This window comes from Nelumbo lutea, chromosome 3 (genome assembly GCF_056320005.1).
Source record: "Nelumbo lutea isolate HS-2025 chromosome 3, American lotus-T2T, whole genome shotgun sequence".
In the NCBI taxonomy this organism is placed as follows: Eukaryota; Viridiplantae; Streptophyta; class Magnoliopsida; order Proteales; family Nelumbonaceae; genus Nelumbo; species Nelumbo lutea.
Genome location: NC_142686.1, coordinates 40,162,756 through 40,189,343, shown reverse-complemented (window position 1 = coordinate 40,189,343; position 26,588 = coordinate 40,162,756). Strand labels below are relative to the sequence as shown.

The following is a 26,588-nucleotide window of genomic DNA, read 5'->3' as shown; positions in this document are numbered from 1 at the left end:
TCTATACAAATTCTGACGTGTCCCAATTTGATTGGGAGTGCACCCCTGCGCAAAGGAAACCGAGTGCAGGAAATCCCAACTCCCTTGTTGAATAGCTTGCTTTTTCTTGTTGTACGTGTAACCCTACCATTATTCAGTTGCCTTTCCTAATACCAAAGATTGAAACAGGACACCTCATAGAAGTATTAGATCAAATGAGTTCAATAGTAGAGGGCATGTACTAGATGCATTCACTCCAATCGATTGTCTAGAGCAATATAATGGGTTTAAGAAAAGGATCAGAACTTTGTTCAAGGTTTGCATTCATTCACATGCTTGCCAAAAAATGAGAAGGAAACAAACATGAAATACAAAATGGAAATGTGCAACAATCTACATGATCATGCAGTTATGAAGAGCGGAAGAGCACAAAAAAGGTTTATTCCATAAGTGATTAGGACCGGAATGCCTCAGCTACTGTTTTTTACCGGTCATTCCTGCAACCACCTGCAAAGATATAATCAGAAAGTAATTAATTACCTATAACTAAACACATCTCTTGCAAAACAGTAGATTTTAGTAAAATAAAATGTTTAACATTGTAGAAGTTGAAAGGCTTGTGACCAAATCAAGCATTACAACTCCGATGCTTATCTAAGGTACAAGCATTGGAGTTGCAGTTTCTTACAATTTATACTTCATACAAAGACAAATTACATAGCATTTAGATGAGCATTTCAATCATGTCAGACGTCTTGAACAGCCAATTTATCAAATTAGGACAAATGAAAACAATTTCTAAAGACGAGTAATGTGGATGAACACTTCGATTAACAACTTAAATACTTACATCACCTAAAGCAGGTTGTGATACCTGCTTAGATGTTTCAAAGGAATCCAAGATAGGCCTGACCACAGCTGGAAGGAAGAGGCCTGAAATTCAAATGAATGACCAGATTAGATGAACAAATCCCACCAAACAAATTATTTAAACTAACTAATTGGGCACAAATACTACTTGTCATCTTACAAACAACTATACTGGCATAAAATGCTGGTGTTTCATAAAAGCCATTCCAGGAATCATCTCTGGTTTCACATCTTTCAGGGATCATAGAGATGAGCTACCGTACACTTGTTATGGACGTCCACATGAGAAGGTAATTCTAATTAGGATTCATATCAATCAAAATATGCTTTGTTGAATTTTGAAAATAAAGTGAGGTATGAGGAAACAATAATGAGGAGAATCAAAGGTACCTTGTGCTCATGGTTTGCAATCCACATAATCTTTAAGGAGGTGCCACATAGTTCTCTTTTATTTTATTTTATTGTTTTGATGCTGAAACCCTTTTTGTGAGCAGCAATACTTTTTGATGTTTCTTTTCTTTTTTGTATATTACCCATTGTACATTGCTTTGCTGTACATTGGTAAGCAATGTAATCCCTTTGACTATTATAATTGAATACAATACCTCAGATTTCAAAATAATAATAATAATAATATCTCCTTCATAATGACCTAGCCCTTACATGTGTTGGTTTGAATTTGATTGGAAATTTAAAGAGAAGGATTAGAAATAAAATTATGCATACTTTTGGTGATGTGGGAAAAACAAGAAGCTTTTCAATGTATATCCACTTTAATGCAGCTCCACAAAGCATAAATTTGCTTGTTTTCAGAAAGTGAGATTGATCATGTATTGCCATATTTTTAGCATATTATGCAAAACAGTGTTCTGGCATCATAACAATTTGCCAATCATCTTCCAGTCAAAAAATTATCAGATGGCTGATGGAAAAACCAACTGAGGTTGACATTTATGTTGGAAGACAAGTAAACCTCCTTTGTTATCTGTGCAACCACCCAGGAACAACAACCTTCTTTGAAGCAAAGGATCATCCAATGGAGAAGAAGATGTGCAACCTTCCAACACTCAACATGCTATCATGTATATACCACACAACCATGAGGGAAGCATCAACTAGAAGCAACTATAGATCAGATGGAAACTTCACAAAAGAAAATAATAGTTTTTGTTCTTGAAATATTGAATCATCTTTTTTTTTATTAAACAAATATTGAAGCATCTAGAACCATATTTGCTAATGGATATAAGAATCAGGGAAGTATGTTTTATTTTGCACCTCTCTGGACCTTAAATCTCCTCAAGTAGCTAAATCACTGCCATAGCAGCAGTCTGAAATTTTGCTTTAAATAAATGAAGTTCAATTTCATCACAGTGAAGCCATGAATCAGGCTGCAAATATGATGGAAATCAACCGATGAAGGTGGAAAAGATGGGGAAGCTGCCAAAAGCCCAAAATAAGAGGGGATGAACCACATAATCTTAAAATCACATCATCTGCTACATAGAGTCAAAATGATTAAGCATTTGTCTCTAGACAAGGTACATAGGAGATAAGAAAACCAAATAAAAATTGATTTGGGCAATAACTAAAATCCCATATTTATACAAATCCAAAGAACTAATACATTAAATGGTAAGAGGGACAAAACACTTCACTAAACAGGCTTCTCAATTGGGTCAAGTAGGGAAACCCTAGAAAACCCTGGCTGCTTTACCATGTGGAGTAATCTTACAGCCAATCTGAACAGTTCATCATATATTGGATTTTGCACAATTTATAATAACTGCAGTCATCCTGCAGTCTACATCAGCCCTATACACATGTTCATCCAGTCATCCTGCAGTCTACATCAGCCCTATACACATCCTTATATTGGATTTTGCACAATTTATAATAACTGCCTAACTTCTCAAACCTAAGTTAACAATTGATATAACAAACCCACTCCCTCCCTATAATAGCATGGCCCTTGATCATTGAGGCTGCTTCTCTCTTAGTCCCCTTTTCTACTATTTTCTCCTTCAAAATCCTAGCATCTTGTGCTCTGGTCTTTTATTTTCTTCTTTTTTCTTTTGAGCTGGGAAGGGGTGTAATTTTAGTCCTGCGTTACATCTCCTCTCATGTATATGTAGAATGATCTAGTATAATTAACTTATTCCCATAGTTTTCAAGGTGCCAAGGCGAGGCTAGGCGACAAGGGGGTCGCCTAAGCGATGGATTTTTTTATGTAGAAAACATAGATCCTATGGTAGTTCCCTAGGTATAACCATATTTTCTTAATAATTATTCATAATTTTCATAAGAAAAGTATAGAGTTCATGTTAAAGTATAGAAGATCAACATATTCGTGAGAAGAAAAAGAAGAAGGAAAAGAAATTTCAAAAAATATAGGGCCGAACCCTTATTTTTGTTATAGTAGTAGACAAAATTTTAAGTTCTTCCTTACTTATTGGTTCAGGTTTTAAAGTCTTTGGGGATTTAATACAGCATGTAGAAATGTTTATATTGATTAAACCCTAACAAATAAGAAAATAATAAAAAGAAATTAGTATATAAACAAACAAAATGAATATTTTAGTTTAATAGTGCCTATTTTATAATTATAATGTCAAAAAAGTATTTTATAATACATAGTACAAAACTGTTTGGCGATTAGGCGAGGCGAGCCTCAAAGGGCACCTTGTCGCCTAGGCGTCGCCTTGACAACTATGCTTATTGCATAATTCACTAAAACATAAAAAGGAAAATATTTTCTCATCAACATTGATCTTGTTTCAAGGTGTCCAATCATCCCTAGGTGACCATTAGGAATGTCAATGGTATCTGATTGTCCAAGTCCAAATCCAAAATCTGATCTGATTAAACCAGATTCAAATCTCAAATATAAGATCCTTTTTCTCTAAAAAAGGTAAGGTATTATTTATTGAAAAAAGTATACAAGGTGTATACAAAGGGAGGCTCGAGGCCTCAAACCAAAAAAGACCAAAACCAAAACTCCATAAAAGGGCCAAAACCCACTCCAACATAGAATCAGGACTAGGCCCTAAAACGACCACCCAGACTAAGAGAATGAACGGCCAAAACCAGAACTAGTGTACACACAACTCCTCAAGACAACATCAAGCACACTGAAGCCCAGTAAGTGAGTAGCCAAAAACTCAACAGTATACACTGAAAACATTTCAGCCAATAAATGACTAGCCAGTAGTTGCTGATCTTCCTCTACTTCTTCTACCCCTACCTCTAGTACTACAAGCTCCTCTACCGCTGGGCTTCACCACCACCTCATCATAGAAGTCCTAACTCTTTTTGGCACTTCTACAACCTGAACCCGGTAGATGGTATAAGCTATCAGAGGATTGATCTGATGAAACACCACCCATGTCCAATTATAAGATCCATTTATAATTGAATCAGAATTGGGTCCAGCCCAATCCAATCAAGACCCAAACCTGATAATATCAGTGTATATACATATATCTATATAAAACTGATCATGTTCATTAGCAAGGCAGATTTAGTAGGTGTACGTTTTATTGAGTGTGTTAGGAAGTTTTCTGGAAGTTAAAATGTAATTCATTTTACTAAGGATAATGACATCATAGTCAAATTTTAGTTCATGTTATTAAGAATGCATGATGTTCTAAACATTCTTTACTTTAATTTATTAGTGATATATAATATCTAGATCAGATCCAAGTCCTAGTTGGATCCAACAGATATAATTGAATCCGATTATTAATGGGATTGGATTCAGATCTAGGTACTCTGGATCTAATCCACTTAAAGCCCTATGATCATTTTGGGTGCATGGCCCACATAAGTCATTTCCTAGATGAAAGTGAGAGTAGGCTAGCTAACACCTTGACTTCACAGGTTAGATGCCATTTGCTTATCATTGAGCAAACTTCAACTTAGAACCTAATGCATGTAATGTTGCTTCTCCTTCATACAACATAGAGATTCCAATTACATTTTTGCATTATGCTTTCCTAAATGCACTGCTAGGTTTCCTCCACCTGGAATAATACTCCATATGAGATGTGGAAACCACTTGAATGAAATATTTTATTTTAGTTTTCATTAAGCATATCTTTACGATGCTTGGTTGTTGGAGCCTTTAGAAACCAAACAATTCAGTCATTCTTTAGGAGAAGCTCCAGTTGGGGGGCATTTATGAAAGCACAAATATCCCCTAGGCTACATCAAAGATGGTGTTTATGCCTTTATGGTATCATGACCTCCTAAGTCCTAAACAACAGCTTTAGAAAACAACCTTGTTGCTAATGTTAACGGGAAGAAACTTATACGTTCCTGGAGAACTCGCCCCTAAAAGCTAACTGTTAGAGGGAGGGAACCCAAGCATATATATACCCCACAACAGCATCCCATACTACCGATGTGGGATATCTATCTCACGTTACCATCCCATACTACCAATGTGGGACAAATGGATCGTAACAGAAACACTACATTTTCAAGCAAAAAAAAAACGTATTTTTGGAAGAAGCCTAACAATAGATATTGCAAGAGCTGATGTGTTTCGTCGTAATTTAACAATTGGACCGGAGAAACTTAAAACACGAGAGAGCATGGGTATAATGAACCCCTAATGGGAGGGAAAACCCTAATAATAGTTTAGAAAATCAAATCGACTGGGAAAAGTCGAAAAAAGAGGAATCAAAACCCGATTCATCTGCATACTGAAAAAGAGAATATGCTATTATTCATCTTACATATTCCTACATGTTAATTGAATTATACCAAAATCTACAGGAGGAAGAAAACTTAAGCAAACGACAATTAATGAACAAAATCGAGAGAGATAAGAAAAAAGGTACAAATGTTGAAATTAGAGTTTGAAAGAGGTGAAATACTTACCGACACCAGCGATAAGGCACGAAGCTGCGACCACGGGCTCTTGAACGACGAACATTTTCAGCTTCTCCATGGCCGCCATCTCTCTCTCTCTCTGCGTCGCTGTAACTCCCAGGTCTCACTCTCACCCTTTCTTTTCCTTTGGGAATAAATTCGGCCCCTGAACTACTTTGTCAGATGGATCAACACAACAGTTCGGTAGACGTCGGGAACGAGATCGTCAGGATGACATTTGTAACTATTACGTTCTTACCGGTACCAGCAGGTGAAGGCATCAAGCATTAACAATTCAACATATAATGACTGTGTATCAGATAGTTGATCGGTTGATAGGAAGTAATTGATGGGCAGCTTTATGGTTGTTTTTTACAAATGACGCTCTCGGTAAAAGCAAAACAAAACTCAAGATTACATACTTTTGTCACACGTACTGTGTACCCGCACGAATAAAAACCAGCCCTCGTTCCACATGCTCTCTTTACGCGAAAATTCCATTTCCTAAATGTGTAGGCGTTAATTTCCATTTTCTGAATGTTCGGCCATCGATCTTACACCCCCAAATACTTTTAAGTATATAAATTAGATTATAACTTTTACAATCCTGGCTGTAGGTTTTTATACAGCAGTCTGGAGTTAGATCTCACTTGAAAAGCAGTGCAGTCAAGAAGAAAGCTCAATCACCAAGGAAGCCCTCCCCTCCTAATTCCTAAACGGTTCCCCTACTCACTTTGCTCCTCAAGTTTTTGGTTATATTAATGCAATCCAATTTCCAAATTCACCATGTAACTAAGGTTTAATTTGAAAGGAGTACAATATAAAAATCTATAAGTGCGGATTCCACAAATATATGATATCTAAAAAACAACTTTGAATCATAAATATAATAACAAATAAGGTGTTATTTATCAAAAATCATGAATGGGTTTTAAACTTTTGATCAATCAAAACTCTTTCCATACCATATCTCTCTTTCGTATCATAGATTTTTCCATAAAATGCAAAATCTTGTAATACATTTTTTGTATTATTTTATATATATTTATACTCTAAATGTTTATATTTATACTTTTTTTAAACTGAACCTAAAAGCATTCCCAAGAATGGACCAATCTTGCAAGTTATTATTTTTTATATGGTAAATGATAAGGTTTTTAGTTTTTTCTAAAAAAGTTTTGAGTGTTAGATGAGGTAGCATTAACGTCCCATCCCGTGTGAAAAAGAGCCCCTTCCTCGTAAATAGTTTTACTTTGGTTTTACAATTTTGTACTTGTATCTTATCTTATTATGCAGCCAAAATTTAAATTTAAAATTAAAAAAAAAAAAACCACTGCAAAACATGATTGAAAAGACACATTCAAACCTGAACAAACAGCCCAAGTCCAACCAAATACACATTTCCATCCCGGGCTTAGGTTGCCCTTAACCAAATTTAACCCATCCATTTCATATTGAACCTGCGTTGTCAGGCTATTGTCCGAAATTTTACCATTACACTAAGCAAATTCCCTATATATAATATAAAAATAGTGCAAACACTTTCATTGGATTGACCATGATTTCTCCAATGTTGAAGATCTGGATCTGATTGGATATTGCAATGAATCAAGCTAAGCAAATGATTTGTCACAATTCTAATCAGCTTTCTTTTATCTTTTAGGCTCGGTTTGAAAGAGTACAAATACAAATATATACAATACAAATACATACAAAATACAAGATTTTGCACTCTACATATTTGTATTTGTATACCTAAATTGAGCCTATAGAACTAACAGCAACTATCCTGCCCCTAAATTTTGGTGAAAACCCACCTAATTGATTCTTACTTTTATGATAACAGTTGATTGGTTATAAGTTTATTAGGTATCATGTCTTTATGGCATCATAATTGAACCCATGTTCAAAACTTCAAATTGCAATAATATAGAAATACACATCAAAGAGTGAAATTAGGGATGCAATTGAGTCGAGGCGAGCCAAACTTCCTCATGTCTTAGGTCAATTTGACTAAAATACTATTAGGCTCGAGTTCGAGCTCAATTCAATTAAATATTCAATGAGCTCAAGGTTGGTTCAAAAACTCGAAAATGAATCTATCTATCTATCCATGTATATATATATATATATAATATAAAAATATATTTCATAATATATTATAAAATATATTTTTATATTCTATAATGTATGTATGTATGTATGTATATATATGTTAATCGAACTAGGCTCACAAGCTATCGAACCAAAATTTTTATTGTCAATCTCTTCAAATAACAAATCAAACTTACCTTGAGTTAAATATCCCAGTTTTTGAATTTGATTCCTCTCTAATTATAATTATAGAAATGTAATTGGACCAACCACTCTTCTCATTTAAATGCCTCTAATTATGCCTTATATTTAAGGTATTAATTCTTATTAACATTCATTAAATCCTGTTCGTAACTAGAATACCCCTATTTTTGAATTTAGTCTATCTCTAATTGTGAGGGCACCAAATATAATTTGAACTACAACATTTCTCATCATTCAATTCCTCTCATAAAATATCTTTGATGTCATAATTAAATAATAATAATAATAATAAAAGATAAAAACACACAAAAGTATAAAATACAAAAAAAAAATTGTAAAAACATTTGGTCGCATCTCTAATATCATATATTCATCGTATTAAACAAAAATAAGTCTGACAAATAAGAATAATAGTTATAACCATAAAAGTATAAAAAAATATAGAAGATTTTGAATATGCATTATTTACCATTATCGTCGTCATCAGAAAAAATTGTCAAGTGCACTTACTAGTGCTTAAAAGTTTGCCACTAATGCTTAAAAGTAAAACATGACATATGGCATTTTGTTTATTGGTGGGGTTTAGACCATACTATTATTATGGTATCAACAAGGTTTAAAGTAGAGGTGGCAATTTCTATTTCTAAATCAACCACCCATCCAATTGTGTGACCCACCTATTTCTAAAGCATGTCAAGGACCCCTACGACTACGCAGATCGAGTATGCTCTCAAAACTGGCAATGTTCCTAAACATGCATACACATGGTCGATGGGACTTGGGAGAAGTTATGGGAGCAACATGAAGACCATCAGAAATTACTTACAGTGATGGTCCCCCGGGCTATTTCTTTTCTTCTTCTCTCCTGCTTTTCTTGCTACCCAACACAATTCAATCCAAACCAAGTGCGCAGCGCTTCAAGTTCCTCCATCATATCCCGATGTTCAGTGAAGATGTACTCCCAAGTCGGACAATATGGCCGCTCATCTTGTATCTAGATATGTTTTATCCAGTACGCAGGCCTTGTATACAAGTACAAATTTTGCCTGTTTACGCTTAATAAATAAAGAAAGAATGGCCATGATAAGTCCGAGAGAGAGAGAGAGTAAATTTCTCTTCACTATTTTTTTGTAGAGAAAAGAAAAACCTTGAATTAACAAAGCAAACGAACACAGCAGCAGAGGTTCGACGGTGGGTTACCTTCACTCAAAAAATATTTTTGTATATGCTTTATACCAGAATACGACAAACAATATTACAAAAAGATACACAACCCCTATCAAGAAGGGACCACGCCAACCCTCTTTCCAGACATATTCATGTCATGAAACTCCTAATATGCCTGTACATTCCATTACCTTCCATGATAGTAATCATAATGATTACATTTCACACAGCAATGAATTGAAGATAATTGACCCACAAAGCTAAGAATGAAAAAATATATATATAATGGCAAAAAAAGAAACAAAGGGCAAAATGGAATGCATGTATATTTGACATAACTTACTACGCAAAAAGTGAGGATAATCATGAAATATGATCAACAGTGGATAATAAATGCCCTAAAATTGTGGACGATTCCGAGCCGCACATATTGAGTATACAAAAAAAAATAAAAATAAAAATAAGGCAAGAGAGGAAATGCTACCGGACCAACTAAGACAGACGGACAACTTAATGCAGGACTCGACACAAAAATTTTAAAGGGGGTAGAGATGAAATGATGCAAATCAATAAGCAAATTTTGAATATTCCTCTCTTGGGGTGTCTTTAAGTGAAACAACACCTGAATAGTGTTTTGGGTGTAATCCACTCCAAACACTGAAGCCTTCCAGTTGTTTGCGCATAGGAAGGAACCAGCTAATTGGGAGGGGTCTTTAGAAGATGCAATTTCAAATAGAACCAGTTCGGACATTGTGGTGGTAATGACTAATGCCAGTCAGGGATGTGTTTCCTCAACATTTCACAGCTCTTATCACCCCCTCCCCCATTCCTCCCACACCTTTTTTTTTTCTTTTTAACGTTTTTATGTACTTCTTCCGTTAGGGTAGGCTTGCCCACTTCTGCAAAGTTATCATAGGCTAAGTGGGTCATAACCACCCACTATTTCCACGCAAACTAAAAAACACCCACTGACCGACTCCATGGTGCCGAGACAAGAGCTAGTGGACAACGACCCCAATTACTGTAGTGTGAAAATGGTGACAACCCAAAAACATGGTATGCAATCCTGGACCCCAACTCAACACACCCAAATGCATGCAGGGACTTCCGAAAAATACTGACTTCCAGCAGCCTCAAACAGACATGGCTCGACTGATGGCCAACTTGGCCCACTCGGCAGATTCTTTAATCAAATGGTCATCAGATGACAAGCATTCATTTAAAAAGTCTCTGCTTGAGACAGACTGCTGAATCAAGGATGCTGCATTACTACCCAGTGTATCAGCTAGATCTCCCAGTACTCCAATTGCCGTCTTAGTCACTGTATCGTCCCTACAAATAAATAAATAAACCAATAAATTGGTTAGTAACTAAAGACTGAAGAAATGAAGTAAACAGGAAACCAATATGCGAGGCCCCCAATAAAACTCACATGTCTTTCTCCATGTACAAGCTGTCCAAGAACTGGATGATGTGAGGGGCATAGGGCATCAGCAGTTGTGTCTTGGGGGAACTCTTGAAGCCTTGGAAAACCCCCGAGTATGCTTCCAAGATCCCATTTCTTAGAAGATTGGTGTACTCTATTATTTCATCATCAGCACCAGATGCATGGACAGACAGTTCGGCTGCACTCTGGAGCATGGGCATCGCATACATCAAGTACTTCTCAAAATTTTCTCCAATCGCCAGGGCAATGTCACCAAAGCATGAGAAGATAGGAGGCTTCACAGTCCGATGCAACTGATTGCTAGACAAATCCTTCAGGAGTTGTGTCATGATCCCGTCACAGTACGGAAGTATCTTATCCTCCAATGCCCTGCATAGATCCCCAACTACACCTACTGTGACAGCACAGACCTGATACTCCTCAAAATTCTGAAGACCCATTTCTAAATACTTGTAAAATTCTTGCATGTACTTGGCAAATTCCTGGCCTGTTGCATAAGCAAAGGCTCCAATGGCAAGCATGGCCTCTTCATGTACAGTGGCGCTTCTGCAAGCAAAAACCCTCAAGAAGAGGCTCATCATCTGATCAGCGTATTGCATGAAGACATACTTTGTTGGCTCAGAGGCCCCCAGCTTCTGTATAATGACCTGCAAGCACCCACAGAGAAGACCTTGCAATTCATTCTGCTTTTCCCTTTCATCAGATGAAAGTTTCTGGGCCTCTAGTGTCTGATGGAGTTCCATCATTATGAGAGGAACTAATTGCACCACCAACGGAGCTGTCTCATCTGTTGAACACCTAACAACTTCATTTAGAGTTTCATAAGCAGCAGTCCGGAGGCGAGATTCTCCAGCATCTTCTCTATGTGTCACATTGAGAAGGGCCTGAACAATTTCCTGGAAAAAAGGTGTTAGTGGGGAGGATGATGAGCCTGCATCCTCATAACCTTGGGCTAGGAAATATAGAGCACCACATGCTTTCTCAGCAACATTCGGAGCATCTTTCATGCTCTGAAGTAGCACTGTTATAATCTGTTGACAGTTTGCATGGGTAATGATAGGTGTCTCCATTGTTGAGCCATGAAGGAATTCAAAAATTCTTCCAAGGGTCCATGCAGTAGTGTCCTTCACATGGTTGTTTGGGTCCTTAGTCAATGCACTGAGCATAAAGTTTAGAGCAACATTAACGATAGATGTAAGCTTCTCTGGCGTTGGACCCTCCAAGATGGAACCAAAAGCATAAGTGGCTGCCTCCCTCTGTCGCCAATCTGATTTTGTTATGTTCTCTTCAATAAAAGGCATAACAAGTGGAACAATATCATCTCCCACAGTCCTTGCAACCAAACCCAAACATGTACCCCCAGCCATGGCAAGGTTCCATGCCCCTTCATCCTGATCCTGATCCTCTTCTTGCTTAAGGAGTGTCTCCAATAACATAGGCACAAGAGCAGGGAGAGCCTGCTTAATAAAATAAAAGCAAGTAGTTTCAGAGTCACCGCTTAAATCACCTCCATATTCCTCTAAGATGTCTATCTCCTCATCACAAATTGAACTCCAAAACTCAACAGCTTGAAGAGCAACAGGCTCCTCGTCTTCCCTCACAGATTTTGCTGTAATGTTAAAAATGGCCTGCATATAAGGAGATAACTTGTCGTAATAGGTCGAGGAAATAGAAACCAGACACTCAAAAGCTGCTTGCCTAATCTTTAGCTCTGGGGACAAAGTTGCCTCACAGACAACTTTCATGATATAGTCGCGCTCCATATCATTGGTGAAATTAGCCTGAGCAAATCCCAGAGAATTATACAATGCTCTTGTGGCAGCAAGCCTGATATCATTGTTCCCTTCAGAAGCATTCATACCCTGAACCACAGCTGTAAGTATCTTATTTACTTTATCTTGATCTACAACATCTGGAGAGACTTCTTCACACAAATACCCTAGAGTCTCAAGTGTAGCCTGCTTGACATGATCAGGAACCTGATGGATATTGTTTGCCAAGAGAGCGTCTATCAGCTCAGGCCATTGATTATGCGGCAACTCAATTCCAGCAATCTTTGCAATGACTTGAGATGCGGTAGACCGAGCATCAGGTACAGGAGAAGAAAGGGTCTGTAACAAGCAAGTTTTGATTTGGGCTTTCACAGATGAGTCCAAGGACAACCATCTTTGAACAAGCTCAAACTTCCTATGTTGCTCTTTGGCATCCAAGGCATTCTTGAGGATCAAACCAGCTAACTTACGGCTATCAACAGGCTTATCATCATTTGTCAATTCCCCAGAGAGGGATAGCAAAAAGCTAGGAAGGTTTTGCTCCTGAAACTGCTTCAGGCTTTCTTCTGCATGCTTCCGTACTGTGCCATCAACTGCTTGGGCATTCAAGAGAACCTGAGTGACTTCCATTGCCATATTGTATCTGTAAAAGCACAGATGCAAAACTAATAAGGAAGGCTTAACAAAAGCCACTCATTACTTATCCAAAAAGAAAATAAAAATGTTCCATGCTAGTTAACGAAGTCAATCACTCCAGGAAAACTCAACCAAGGGTCTGTCCAAATCACAAAACTTGAGAAAAATTACATTTCTCCATTGAAAAGAATACCCATTTTAATATTTGATCGTACAAGTGGAAATATGTCAGAATCATAAAAGATCATAGATCTGGATAGTTTTGAAAAGAAAGAAAAAATAATATAGAAAAAATAGAAGAATAAGAGTTCAATAATGCTAATGAACTCTTTCTATGAGGTTTCAGCCTATCAGTTTTTTCTACAAATTAAAATCTGAAAATCAATACTTGTGACTAAATCACCAAAACCAGATCAGAATACACAATCCCAATCAAGACGATTACTGGTATCAGAGAGCGGGATAAAAAGCTCTCAAATCTAAGTTCTACTCTGTTAGAAGAAACAAAAAAGAATAAATAGATTCAACTTGGACTATACCTTTTACGGGCATTGATTATTTGCTATTTCAAACCTAAAACGACTACCAACGAGGCAGCCATACAAAAAGGTCAATTTGTTTTCCCTAACACATCACCACCAAACGTTCAAAACCCTAACATCAAAACCCCTGGACTTCAAAAACCTCTTAGGACCCCGAAAAAAAAGAAACCCTAATTCAGAGACCAAATCGATGTCATACATTAAACCCTAAGTCGAGACAACATAGGCGATATTACAAAAATAGTGGTTCTTATGAAAAATTCAAATCGATAATTGAAATTATGTGCAGAAACAATGGATTTTCAGATGAGAACTTACTTAATGAATCGCGTATCCTTCTACACGGTCAAGGGCGTCTCTCGAGTGACAATATTTGAAAACCCTAGAGAGACAGCGAAGAAACAGGAGAGAGAGAAGAAGCGGACGCGGAATGTAATTTTGAAAACCCTACTAATGAGTAATGAACTCTTTCTGTTTTCTAAACTGCTGAGACCAGGGACTGGCGGACTGCAAGTCGGGCCGGGTTAGTCCCCAACCCGAAGTTTGAGATCGTTTTAGGTTCGAGTTGGCCCCACTTCTCCACTTCCAATTGCCACATCCACATGTTCTCATCTCTTGACCTCAAAGGTTTAGGTCAATTCTGTTTTAGCATTATCACATACATACTTAAATATACACATACATCCTTAAATATACATAGATAGGTAGATGGATATATACATACATGTACATTGATAGATAGTTATATGCATAATGCAAGGCGAACATTTTAGGGATGCATAGTTGCATATATACATTACATGCATATAAGTACATACACGTATATATACGTATACATAAGTACTTGCATATATATAAAGACATGTTTACATATTATTAATACACAGATCTCTCTCTTTATGTATATACTAAATTAATGTTATGTCACGTCATGTGACTTCTTTATGCTCCATTACCCCGAGGCTCTGTTTGGTTTGAAGGAAAAAGTAGGTAAAGGTCTTTTCCTTTCCCTACTTTTTCCTTCAAACCAAACACAACCTAAGGGATCAATTCTAGAGGGGGAGCAAGATTCCCTCTAGAAGCCCAAAGTCCATGGAGTTGGCACTTAGCATGTCTATTTCCTCTTTTTTGCTAAAAACTTAAGAAGAGATCCTAACCTATTAGGAAACAAGCTGACCACAATTCACAATTCATGTTGCACGATCTAGTAGTTCCCTATTGGAGGACAGCTCGGATGTCGAGCTAGTGATTACATTGGGTCAAGCTGCAAAAGAACAGTATCAGAGTACTCAGGTTGCTTTACTCGGGGTGGGCACTCTGATGCTTAAGTCAACAAAGAGTTTTGAGAGAGCAAAAAAGCAAGAGAGCTAGAGAGATGTGAATACTAGATCGTGCGTACCTTCTCTAATCACTAGGACACCTTTATATAGGCGTAGGTTGTTGTGGCGAAAATCTCCGGGGGGATGTGACTTACCAACCCACCTTGCTCAAAGGTGGTTCTGCATAAAGCGATAGAGCTCACCCGGTTGCCTCCGAAGCAAGTGGGGTAGGAGTCAGCTCCTTCGATGGGGTGACATGATCCTAGAGGATTCGGAGACGATAGCCTACTAATGATGGGGTCAGCCATCATGTCCTACAGGTTGCCAACTGCGCTTCTACTAGGTCAATGAAGAGAGGTCACCCCTCATGCCGAAGTCCCTAGCTCAACCCTATGATGGACAACCTAGTCCTGCGATGGGCTACCTAGTCATGCGATGGGTGATCTAGTACTATGATGGTCGACTTCGTCCTACAATGGGCGACCTGGTCTTGTGATGGCCGACCAAGTCCTGCGATAAGCGACCTAGTCCTACAATGGGCAACCCAGTACTGTGATAGGCAACCTAGTCCTACAATGGGGGGCCTAGTCCTACGAAAGGCGACTTGGTCCTATAATGGCCGACCTGGTCCTAAGATAGCCAACCTAGTCCTACAATGGGCAACCCGGTCTTGTGATGGGCAACCTAGTCTTGTGATGGCCGACTTGGTCTTGCCATGGGAGACCTAGTCCTGTGATGGGTTACTTGGTCCGAGGTGCCTACATGACGCAGAGGTGTTAAGTAACAGTTCAGGGCTGCCACATGGCACAATGTCACTATAGGGCTAAATCACCCATCATCAATTGCCCCCACTCCCGAATCGAGGTCGGTTCGGTGAAGGGAGTAGTTCCTTATAGGTCACTGGCCCAAAGTGACTTAGTTCAGTTGGTTTGTTGGTGTTGGCCCGATTTGTTCGCCTGAACTGGAAGCATCTAAGGGCTAAATGTGACACTGCACAACACATCGCCATCTTGACCATCGGGGTATAAGAGTGAACTCGCCAACACGAGGAGGCGGAGAGGGTACTCCGAGGACATCCATTGAGCTAGGGATGTAGTCATTGAGGAGTTCCATTGTTCGCCCGAACACCTCAAGAGCAGAGTTCATCATGTCTGTCCTCAAGAAGGGCTTCAAACTATGCCACTGCTTCCTCAGGTCACTCCATTCATAGGCTTTTACGCAGTGTTCCTCAAGCCGGTCCTCGTAGGGGTGGCCAACGAGGTCAGCATGGAGTCCAAAACCGAGGTGGAGGATAGCGAAGAGGGCAACAAGAATGATGCTGACAAGGATGATGTTTCATGTTTGAGCAAGTCAAAGTGTGCTAAGCGTGGGCCGGTCATCTATTGTTGTCGTGTTTCGAATAGGTTGGTTTGAGGGAGCCTTAATGCTAAACGCGGTTTGCATTCCCATTCGTAGATTTTCACCAAAGTGTGTGTATCGTGAGTCAGCTCGTCCAGGTCGCCAAAGTAGGACTCAGTTAGGTCATCAAAATTTTAATAGGCCAGTTCACTCTTAGCACCTTGGCCTACAAACACCTTGTCACCTTGGCAGGGCTGACTTGTGAGGGTGGCTCCACAATTTGTTGGCCATCAACTCCCATGGCAACCATGAAGGGCTCAACTTACAGATCAACTCCATAGTTTATTGGTCATCAACTCCCATGGGAACCATGGAGGGCTTGACTTGCGGGGGTGGCCTCACAATCTATTGGCCATCAACTCTCATAGGGAGCATGGAGGGCTTGACCCAAGGGGGCGGCCTCACAGTCAAGGCTGGGAGATTTTGTCTAAGCTAATCATTCTAATTTTGCCCTCTGTAGGGGTTCCTTTGATCCATGTGTTACTATTGTTGCTTGAGGCACAGAGAATAGGTGAGAACTTAGCTTTTGTATGCCATGATCCCACAAATGACGCCAATTGATGGTGCATGATCTGGTGCTCCCTACTGGTAGACAGCTCGGACACCAAATTGAGTAGGTCACCTGGTTGAGCTGCAAAGGAAGTGATCAAAGTGTTTGGGCTGCTTTACTCAAGGTGGGCACTTCAATACTTAAGTCAACAAAGAGTTTTGAGAGAGATAAAAAGCAAGAGAGCTAGAGAGTTGTGAATGCTAAATTGTGTGTACCTTCTCTGATCACTAGGATGCCTTTATATAGGCACAGATTGTCATGGGCTTCACGTTGCACGCTCAAAATCTCTTGGGGGGCGGGGGGCAGGAGGGACGTGACTTACTGGCCCACCTCACTTGGAGGTGGTTTCCACGTAAAGTGATAGAGCTCACTCAATTGCCTTCAAAGTGGGCGGGGTGGGAGTCATCTCCGTCAATGGGGTGATGTGATCCCGGAGGATTCGAAGATGGTAACCCACCTATGATGGGGGTTGGCTACCATGTCTGTCAAGTCGCCAACTGCGCTTCAGCTAGGTCTATGGAAAGAGGTCGCCCCTCATGCCGAGGTCCCTAGCTCAATCCTGCGATGGGCAACCTAGTCCTGCGATGGCTGACTTGGTCCTACGATGGGCGACTTGGTCTTGTGATGGTCGACTTGGTCATGTGATGGCCAAACTGGTCCTATAATAGGTGACCTGGTCCTGTGATGGCCGACATGGTCTTGCGATAGGCAATCTGGTCTTGTGATGGCCAACCCAGTCCTGTGATGGGCGACCTGGTCCTGCGATGTGCGACTTAGTCATGTGATGGGTGACCTAATCCTGAGATTGTCAACTTGACCTTTGGATAAAGTGCCTACGTGACGCCAAGGTGTTAAGCAACTGTTCAAGTCCACAACGTGACGGAATGTCATTGGAGGGTTAAATTGCCCCTCATCAACAATCATGATATGATAAGAAACAGGCCAACTTATTTCTCCCATCATCTCTCTATTCCCTTCCATTGACTCACTCTATTCTCTCTGTTTGAAGTAGGAGTAGACGAAACACTCAGTGAGTGAATCATAGAAGATTGTGGAGATTCAAAGACTTGTAGAAGCTTGGTTGAACATTCACAAAACATGGGCGGAGCACTCAAAATAGGAGTTGAACACTCACAACAAAAGCTTGATTGTGAAAGGTTCCTCTTGCATCACATCCCAGGTATGTTAATTGTGCTATTCCGATGTCATTTGAACTCTTTTTGACTTGAATAATGTCTACCAGGCGTCAAAAACTGAATCAAGGGCGCATGTTACCATCCAATAAAAATCCAAAACCGAGTGAAAAATCTTTGTTTTCCAACATGAATAATGTCATAAGCATTATTCTGGTGTGAATAAATCGAGACTGGATCTGCTCATCACACAGGGCGCCTCACACCGACCTCACGCGCACATCTTACCATGCATGGGAACATCTCCCGTACTTATAAGTTATTATTCACAGGAGATGTTCCCAATACATGGTGGATGTGCCTGTGAGGTGCCCCTGTGTGAGAAGCGGATCCCGTCAAGAATAAAATGTGGATGGGTGAAAAGGGATGCAATCTGCTCCTCACACAGGGGAGCCTCACAAAGCACATCCACCGTGCATTGGGAACATCTCCTGTGAATAATAACTTATAAATACGGGAGATGTTCCCAGTGCATGGTAGGATGTGCGTGTGAGATCGGTGTAAGGCACACTGTGTGAGGAGCAAATCCGATCTCAAATGAAAAACCATGGAGGATGGGCTCCCTTGTTTGCACTACTATGGTTGTTGCGTCACCCTAGAGCAACCACTATAGCTATATATAGGGTGAAGAAGATAGATGTTTTAGGTTGGGTTTTTCAAATACAACATATCTCTGAATCTCGGCCCGACCCATTCATAGCCTTGATTTTATGTTTTGATGCTAAACATAATAAATATATTATATAAAAATCTGGGTAATATTGATGCTTGATAGGATTGACACGGCAAGCGTCTACCTTGTCTTTTTATCGATCTTACAATGGCCTGAGGCCACCCAATCTAGGTTGTGGCACAAAAAATTTGGGCTTAGGCCCGACAAAACCTAAACCAGATTTGTCACCTATGTCTATAATGATCCCTATTTTTAGAACATTCATTTACTTTCGTAAATTAAAATTTAATTTATTGGAATATATTATTAAATTAGAATACATTAATCTTCAGAAAATTAATTTTTAGAAAATTAAATTTTCAATTTTCAATTTCTTTGAATAAACCATTAACTATTATTTTATTAATTATTTGGTTTGCAATAATTTTCATTATTTGATATTCATAATTTAAATTATTTTATAATTTATATAAAAACTATAAATATTTTAACATTTATTTCATTAAATAAACTAAATATTTTATTTATTATTTTTATCCTTTATTTACTCTCAAATGATTTCCATTACTAAACAATACACAAATAATCTCAAATTTTCTAATATTTTCAAACATATTTAATAAGTTTTCAAACACCTTTCAAAATATTTAAATTAGAATTATTATTAATTATTTATATTGTTAAAATTGATATTTGTATTTATTTAAATAGGAATAATTTTGTGATAATTACCGTTATTTTCTGATTTTTAATCATTAATTATTGAAAAATGTCATAACTTAGTGTTATTTATTGTTATTTAATATTTAATTTTTATTGTAATTTACTGCATATTTTCTGATTTTAATCATTAATTATTGGAAAATTTCAAAAACTTAGTGTAATTTGTTTTTATTTGATATTTATTTTTTTGTAATTTACTGTTATTTTTCAATTTTTAAACATTAATTGTTGAAAATGATCAGAAATTAGAGTAAAGTTATCAACAATTAGTTTAATTTATTGTTATTTAATATTTCATTTGTTATTATAATTTATTGTTCTTTTCTGATTTTAATAATTAATTACTGAAAATTATTAGAAATTAGTGTAAAATTATCAAAAAATAGTGTAATGTATTATGATTTTGGAAATTGAAATCAAAATGTAGTAATGCATTAAGATAAATTAGTATAATTTCAGAAATGAAAATATTAACTAACATATATCGGAAAATAAAGGATAAATTAGTGTTAACTTTGTAAATAAACTATTTAATTGGAATCTAAGAATAAATTTCAATAATTTGTCAAAATTACACAAATGTAATAAATTTTCCATAATTTTCACAAAATTACATTTTGGACAATTATAGATAAATTAGTGTACTTTTGGAAAATTTCTTCAAAAGATAAATTAAGGATAAATTAGGTTTGGAAAAGGGAATCATTGATTAACTTATATTGGAAAAGGATTGTATTTCCTCAACATATAAATTAATATAGTTTTGGAAAAAATTGGAAAATGAAAATAGTGATCAGCGTATATTGGAAAAAAAGATAAATTACTGTACTTTTGTAAAGAAATTATTTAATAACAATTTAAAAATAAAGTTTCAGTAATTTTTAAAAACTACAAAAATGTAATAAAATTTCTAAAATTTTCATACATAAAAATAAAGTTAATACAAATTAATACATGTTTATTAGTAAAACAACAAAAATTAAGAAAATTTTAGTTTGAAAGTTAAATCTTATAATTTGACATCTACTTAAATTTCATTAAAAAAAATAAAATGATGCTACAAATTTGTTGATGAAAAATTAAGAAAGTTATTAGTTTTAAATGTAAGGGAAAATTCCCAACCAGTACCATGTACTTTGGTTCAAGTGGTAATTTGGTCCTCGTACTTTAAAATGCGACAATCCAATACTCAAACTTTTAAAATGTGACAATCCGGTACCTGCCATTAATGGACCATCCACCAGCACCATCATGTGACACCATATGTGGATAAAATACTCAAAAAATGCCAAAATTCCCCTTGTTGATAATTTTGGACCATTTTATCCTTTCTCTTTAATTTTGGACCATCTTTAGTCTTGGGTTGGAAGACTGACAGAGGAGGATCTTCGATCTCCATTGCTGAGTGTGCAAGCGGCTCCCTATTGCCTTAGCAACTTACACCATAAACCATAAGTCTCTAACATCAATCTCAACCACACTGACATTGCTAGGTATCTCCTACCCAAGCTTGGCCTCTTAACAGATCTGGCAAACTGGCTCTTTTCCACCTCAACTCCAACCATTTCTATGGCATTGTCCCAGATACCATTTTTGTGGATTTGGCTCTTTAATAAGGACTTGATGCCATCTTCCTTAACGACAACCGCTTCTGATTCGGCATTCCAGACAACCTTGGAAACTCCCCCGTCTCCATCATTGTGCTGTCCAACAACAACCTTGGCGATTGCATCCCCAACAGCATTGGTAAGATGGGTCACACCCTGAACGAGATCATTCTCATGAATGACAACCTCACCGGCTATTTGCCCTCTGAGATTGGCCTGCTTAAGAATGTCATGGTGTTTGACGTCAGCTTCAACCATATCCAAGGCCCACTTCCACCCACCATTGGGTAGATGAAGAGCTTGGAGCATTTCAACGTGGCTTACAACATGTTTACTGGGGTTGTACTGGCGGTAGTGTTTTAACTACTTCGCCAATGAAGCACCGGAGTGTACTACATTGATCTCCAACGGTGTAGGAAGGGCTTTGCTGGATGACCGGAAGAACTGCATTCCTAGTAAAGCATATCAACAATCTTCGAGTGAGTGCTCTTTCAAGGTTGCATGACCCGTTGATTGCAACAAGCTAAAATGCGGTTGTAGTGGCAGCAAGGGTGGTGCTACTCCTTTCCCTGCACCGGGAGCAATGACGCCCATGCCACAACCCCCACTGCCAAGTTCGGACCACTCACCTAAATTCTTCAAGCCTCCTCTACCATAGTCAACCATGTTGAAAGGAGCACAACCGAAGACAAAGTAGCCTATTGTTGAGAATGTGTATTTGGCTTTAGGGGTATTGTTGTCTTTTCCTTTTTTGTATTTGGGTGCCCTTATAGGGACATGGCTGTAATTTCAGATTTATCATATAATAGAATATTCTAGGTGTGAATAGTAACACCCAAGCTCTCTCTCATAACTCTTCTTCTTCCTCTTCTCTTCTCTTCTCTTCTTCTTCTTCTTCTTCTTCCCTGTTCCTTCCCTCTTCCTACACTCGACAACTTGGTATCAGAGCGGGAAGAAGTCTCGAACTAGATCCTCTACTAACTCCCGAACTCATGAAGACCTACTGGCGTCAGACCGTTGTCGGATGATGTCAGCAATCCGTACAAGAACCAGCGGCAACCCTTGAATTTGATATACTTTGGTTTGCCCTAATTTTAGGGTTATTGTGGTATGGTTCTTATCTTCGTCTAATGTGTCTATGATTTTCCCGTATTTTATAATAAAAAATTACAAAAAAATACTAGTTCGATGTTTGGTCTTTTTCCTCCATGTTTGAGTTCGATGCATGCTTGAAACTTGTTGGTTTGGTTTATTTGGCATTGCTAAAGGTATGGGAAGTGGTTTCACATCCTTATAACCGCTGATCTTTCTACGGGAGGTCTTTTTCCTTCCTTATCTTGCCGCCAGTTCAGTTTTGGGCCTCCCATTGGATTCTAGCCGAGTGTTTCCCATCTTTTGTGGGTCTTGTGTGTGTTGGTTAGTGGTTGTAGTGTTGTAGAACTGTTAAAAGGCCTACCCAACTCAAATGATGTGCATAAGGAGTTACAAACTACTTTCGGAGTGTTGCTGGGTAAAGTCGATGTCTCTAGTGGTATGATAACCACTATAAAACTTGATGGAACCAACTTCCTAGAGTGGTCTCAATCAACCAATCTTACTATCGGAGGTAGGGGTAAACTTGGATTTATTACTGGTAGGGAGGAGAAACCAAAAGCTGATGACTCCAAACTTGCTAGATGGGAACATGATAATTCCTTGGTTATGTCATGGCTGGTGTGTTTAATGCAGCCACATATTGCTTGCAATTATATGTTCCTCTCCACTGCCAATGATATTTGGGATCGTGTTACAACCACCTACTCTCAAGAAAAAAAAATATAGCCCGAGTCTATCAACTCCAAAGAGAAGCCTGTAATATACGTCAGGGGGAGATGATTGTAGCCATGTACTTCTCATCTTGTAGTCTCTATGGGAAGAAATGGATCATTTGGAGAACTTGCAATGGAAGAACCCTGAGGACGGTGAATGGTATTGGAAGTATATTGAGAAGAATTGAGTGTTTGACTTCTTGGCTGGATTGAATGGTGAATATGATTTTACCCGACAACACATCTTGAGTGCAGATATTGTTTCCCTTGCTACTGCATACTCCTTAGTGCAAGGAGAGGAGAGTAGAAGGGTTGCTATGATGCAAACCTCAGTGATGGATCATTTTGCCTACATGTCTTCAAGGTCCAAGTCAAGTACAAACAAATAGGGCACTAACAAAAAGCATGAAGTTGTGGTATGTGATTACTGCAAGAGGCTGAGACATACGAATGATAGGTGTTGGAAAAGTAGATATTGTTTTCCAACAAGTTTAAAACCGCAAAGAAGGGTAATGCTCATCTTGCTACTGTTGGAGTTGATTGCCCTCTTAATGTATAGGCTCCCACACATGATTCCTCTGATGTGATGGAGAAGCTTAGGATTCTTTTGACTCAACTTGAGAAGTTTGGGCTCTCTGCCTCTACTAGTTATAGTAATCCTTCCAATGCATATATAAAATCAGGTATTGCACTTACTTGTTAATCTTCTCCTACTAGCTCTTGGATTGTGGACTCTAGAGCTAGTGCACATATGACTGGTATGTCGTCCCACTTCACCTCTTATAAGTTGGCTCTAGGGGAAGAAAAAATCACTGTAGCTGATGGATCTCAGATCCCTATCTCTAGTCTGGGGGAGGTTAAGCTTACTCGTGATGTTTCCCTGAGCTTTGTCCTTCATGTCCCCCACTTGTACAAGAATCTTTTATCTGTTGGCACTCTTACCAAATCTCGTAACTGTTCAGTGACCTTTTCCCTTCTCATTGTATTTTTCAGGACCTAAGAATGGGGAGGATGATTAGAACTGGACATGAAGCTGATGGAGTTTACCTTTTTTTATCAAACCTCCGAGCAAGGATTACTATGCCAGATCGAGTCATGTCATGATGAAAATTTGAGTTTTTTAAAGTTGTGGCATTGTCGCCTCAATCATGTGCCTTTTAAGTCCATTAAATTTTTGTTCCAAACTTATGCCAGTCTAAGTCTAGTTCGGGTATGCAATGTGAAGTTTGTCATCTCTCAAAACAATGTAGAACTATATATCCTGCAAGTAATAGGAGTGATGAAGAGTAGAGATGAGGTCCCTTCCATTGTTCAAAACTTCTTCAAGATGGTGGAAACACAATTTGAAAGAAAAATCAAGATAATACGGTTTGACAACGCTAAGGAGTATTTTGAAAAACACATGCGATTATTCCTTGAAGAAAAGGGAGCAATTCATCAAAGTTCATGCTCGCATGCTCCGCAACAGAATGGTGTAGCAGAGAGAAAAAAATAGACATGTTGTTGAGGTGGCAAGAGGCCTTCTCTTCCAAATGAACGTACCAACTCGATTCTAGGGAGATGCAATTGAAGCAGCAATGTATTTCATTAATAGAGTTCCTTCATGATCCCTTTCTCTTCAATCACCTTATCAACTTTTGTTTCCTAAGGATCTTATTTTCAGTTTGTATCTCAGAGTCTTTGGTTGTAGCTGCTTTGTTCATGACATGAGTCTTTCTTGCCTGATACTTGACTCTAAATTTGTCAAATGCATATTTTTGGGCTACTTTCCAATCCAAAAGTGGTACAAGTGCTTTGATTCCCATATTGGCTGAAGGTACGTATCTAAGGATGTTGCATTCCTTGAGTCTACTCTGTATTTCAGTCAACTCGTCCTTTTCTTCAGGGGGAGAGTGTTTGTGAAGATCATACTCCTTTTTATTTTCCTATTCCTACCTCTATGGTCATTCCTAATTTGTCTTCCTCTTGTAGTAACAGTATTTCTGTTCCTCCTCCTCCTCCTCTCCAGTGGTCTTGGCAACAGTGGTTTATAAGGCGTAAACGGAAGGATACTCTTGAGGCTGAATGTCCACAACAATTGAATCACCTGATTCTAGGAAACTTTGAAAGCAACCTTAGACTTCCTTCTCCTACTATCATTGAGCCTCGTGTCAAACAACCTGACCTTGACCTCCCATTGCAGTTAGAATTTCTCCCACACGTTCCAATAACCTAAATAATCTAATATCCTAAAATTTCTCCTAAACAACCTCCACCACTATCCCCATTCTCCTAAGTTACCTCTAATTTAGTAGAGAGATTCTCTCCAAAATTTTCTCTAATTCTTATTTATCTTCTCCACTTTTTATCTACATCTATCTAAAGAAAGTTTGAACTAAAAAATTTAAGAATTATTTAAATATTCTAAGGAAATTATATAATAACTTTAAAATATTTATTGAAAAGACAAAGAAATAGTTATAATCTATTTAATAATATAATAATATTTGTATTATTAATAATTATATATTTTTACAAAGTTCATTACGAAATTATGTACAAACAATATAAATTATGATTTTCTGGATTATTCAATCTAAATGTTTCAAATAATAAAAATCTAACATTAAAAATGAAATATTATTTAAATATGTCAATGACTAAATATCTTAAATAACAAAACATTAAAATTAATGTTTTAAATCAATTAATAATATGTTTTAAATGGTTATTGATTAAATTTCAGCTATAATAATATTCTAAGATTTTAAATATTTAGTTAAATAACTAAATATTTTAAATAATGAGATATTTAACATAACTAAATTTCAAATAATTAAAATAACAAAATTATGTATTAATAGTACTATTTTCAATAATGATGTTATTAAATTCAACAAGTAATTAACATTTTAAAATTTAAATAAAGATATTACTTCAATAAATAAATAAAATTGTAAATAACTAATTTCATTTATACCAATTAATAGTTCTAGAAAATATCTTTCAAAAAAATTATTGTTTATTAATAACAATTTAAAAACTTAACCTATATATATTACAACTAATATTTATTATATTTCAGTAATTATTTATTGTTTTTTGTGATAAATTTATTTTCAATAATTATGTATAAATCTATTTTTGTTTTGTTATTTAATAGAAAATTTTCAATAATTATTGGAGTTTAAACTATTGTTATTTATCTTTTTAAATTTAATTTAGTGTGTATTTTTGCTATAAAATTTTAATAATTATTGGAGATTAAACTATTGTTTACGGGTTAGTTTGGTCCAATTGTAGGTTGTTTGGCCAACCAAATCAACCTAGTGAGGTGTGAGAGTTGGTTTCTTAGGTTATATCGGTTTGGGTCAATTTTTGGTTTGGTTGATTAGTTCAAAAGATTTAAACTTAAAAAAGAATAAATTTAAAGATTAAGTTTAAATTAAAAAAATACAAGGCATTATTAAAAAAATAAATTTATGATATAAAATATTTTAGCATAAGAAATACTGAAAATTTTCCACTTTCTCGTATTAAAAAATATATTTAAAATATAAATATTAATAAATATCTATGGTCGAGTTGTTCAATTTTAGTTAGTTTACAAATGGCCAAAGCGAAACTAATCCAACCTAGTCAGGTTGGGAAATTGTTGAACCAAAGCCGACTACAAATACTAGAAATCGGGTTGGTTAGTTTTATTAGTTTGATTGAGAATGGCAACGGGGCAGGACAGGGACGCGGAGCCT

The 26,588-nt window shown here is 37.3% G+C and overlaps 2 protein-coding genes across 2 annotated transcripts; both read right to left on the bottom strand.

Annotated features, from left to right (window-relative positions):
* Positions 1-195: 195 nt before the first annotated feature.
* Positions 196-6,116, bottom strand: LOC148864414 (uncharacterized). Its single transcript, XM_088981331.1, has 3 exons — positions 5,734-6,116; positions 830-912; positions 196-486 (listed from the first exon to the last, which is right to left on the bottom strand). Exons 1-3 carry the CDS (start codon positions 5,810-5,812, stop codon positions 454-456), a joined length of 195 nt encoding a protein of 64 aa, XP_088837457.1. The 5' UTR covers positions 5,813-6,116; the 3' UTR covers positions 196-453.
* Positions 6,117-9,218: 3,102 nt separating this feature from the next.
* LOC148864413 (importin subunit beta-1-like) lies at positions 9,219-14,042 on the bottom strand. Its single transcript, XM_088980987.1, has 3 exons — positions 13,905-14,042; positions 10,622-13,051; positions 9,219-10,521 (listed from the first exon to the last, which is right to left on the bottom strand). The coding sequence occupies exons 2-3, from the start codon at positions 13,042-13,044 to the stop codon at positions 10,323-10,325; spliced, it is 2,622 nt and encodes an 873-aa protein (XP_088837113.1). The 5' UTR covers positions 13,045-13,051; positions 13,905-14,042; the 3' UTR covers positions 9,219-10,322.
* Positions 14,043-26,588: the final 12,546 nt, after the last annotated feature.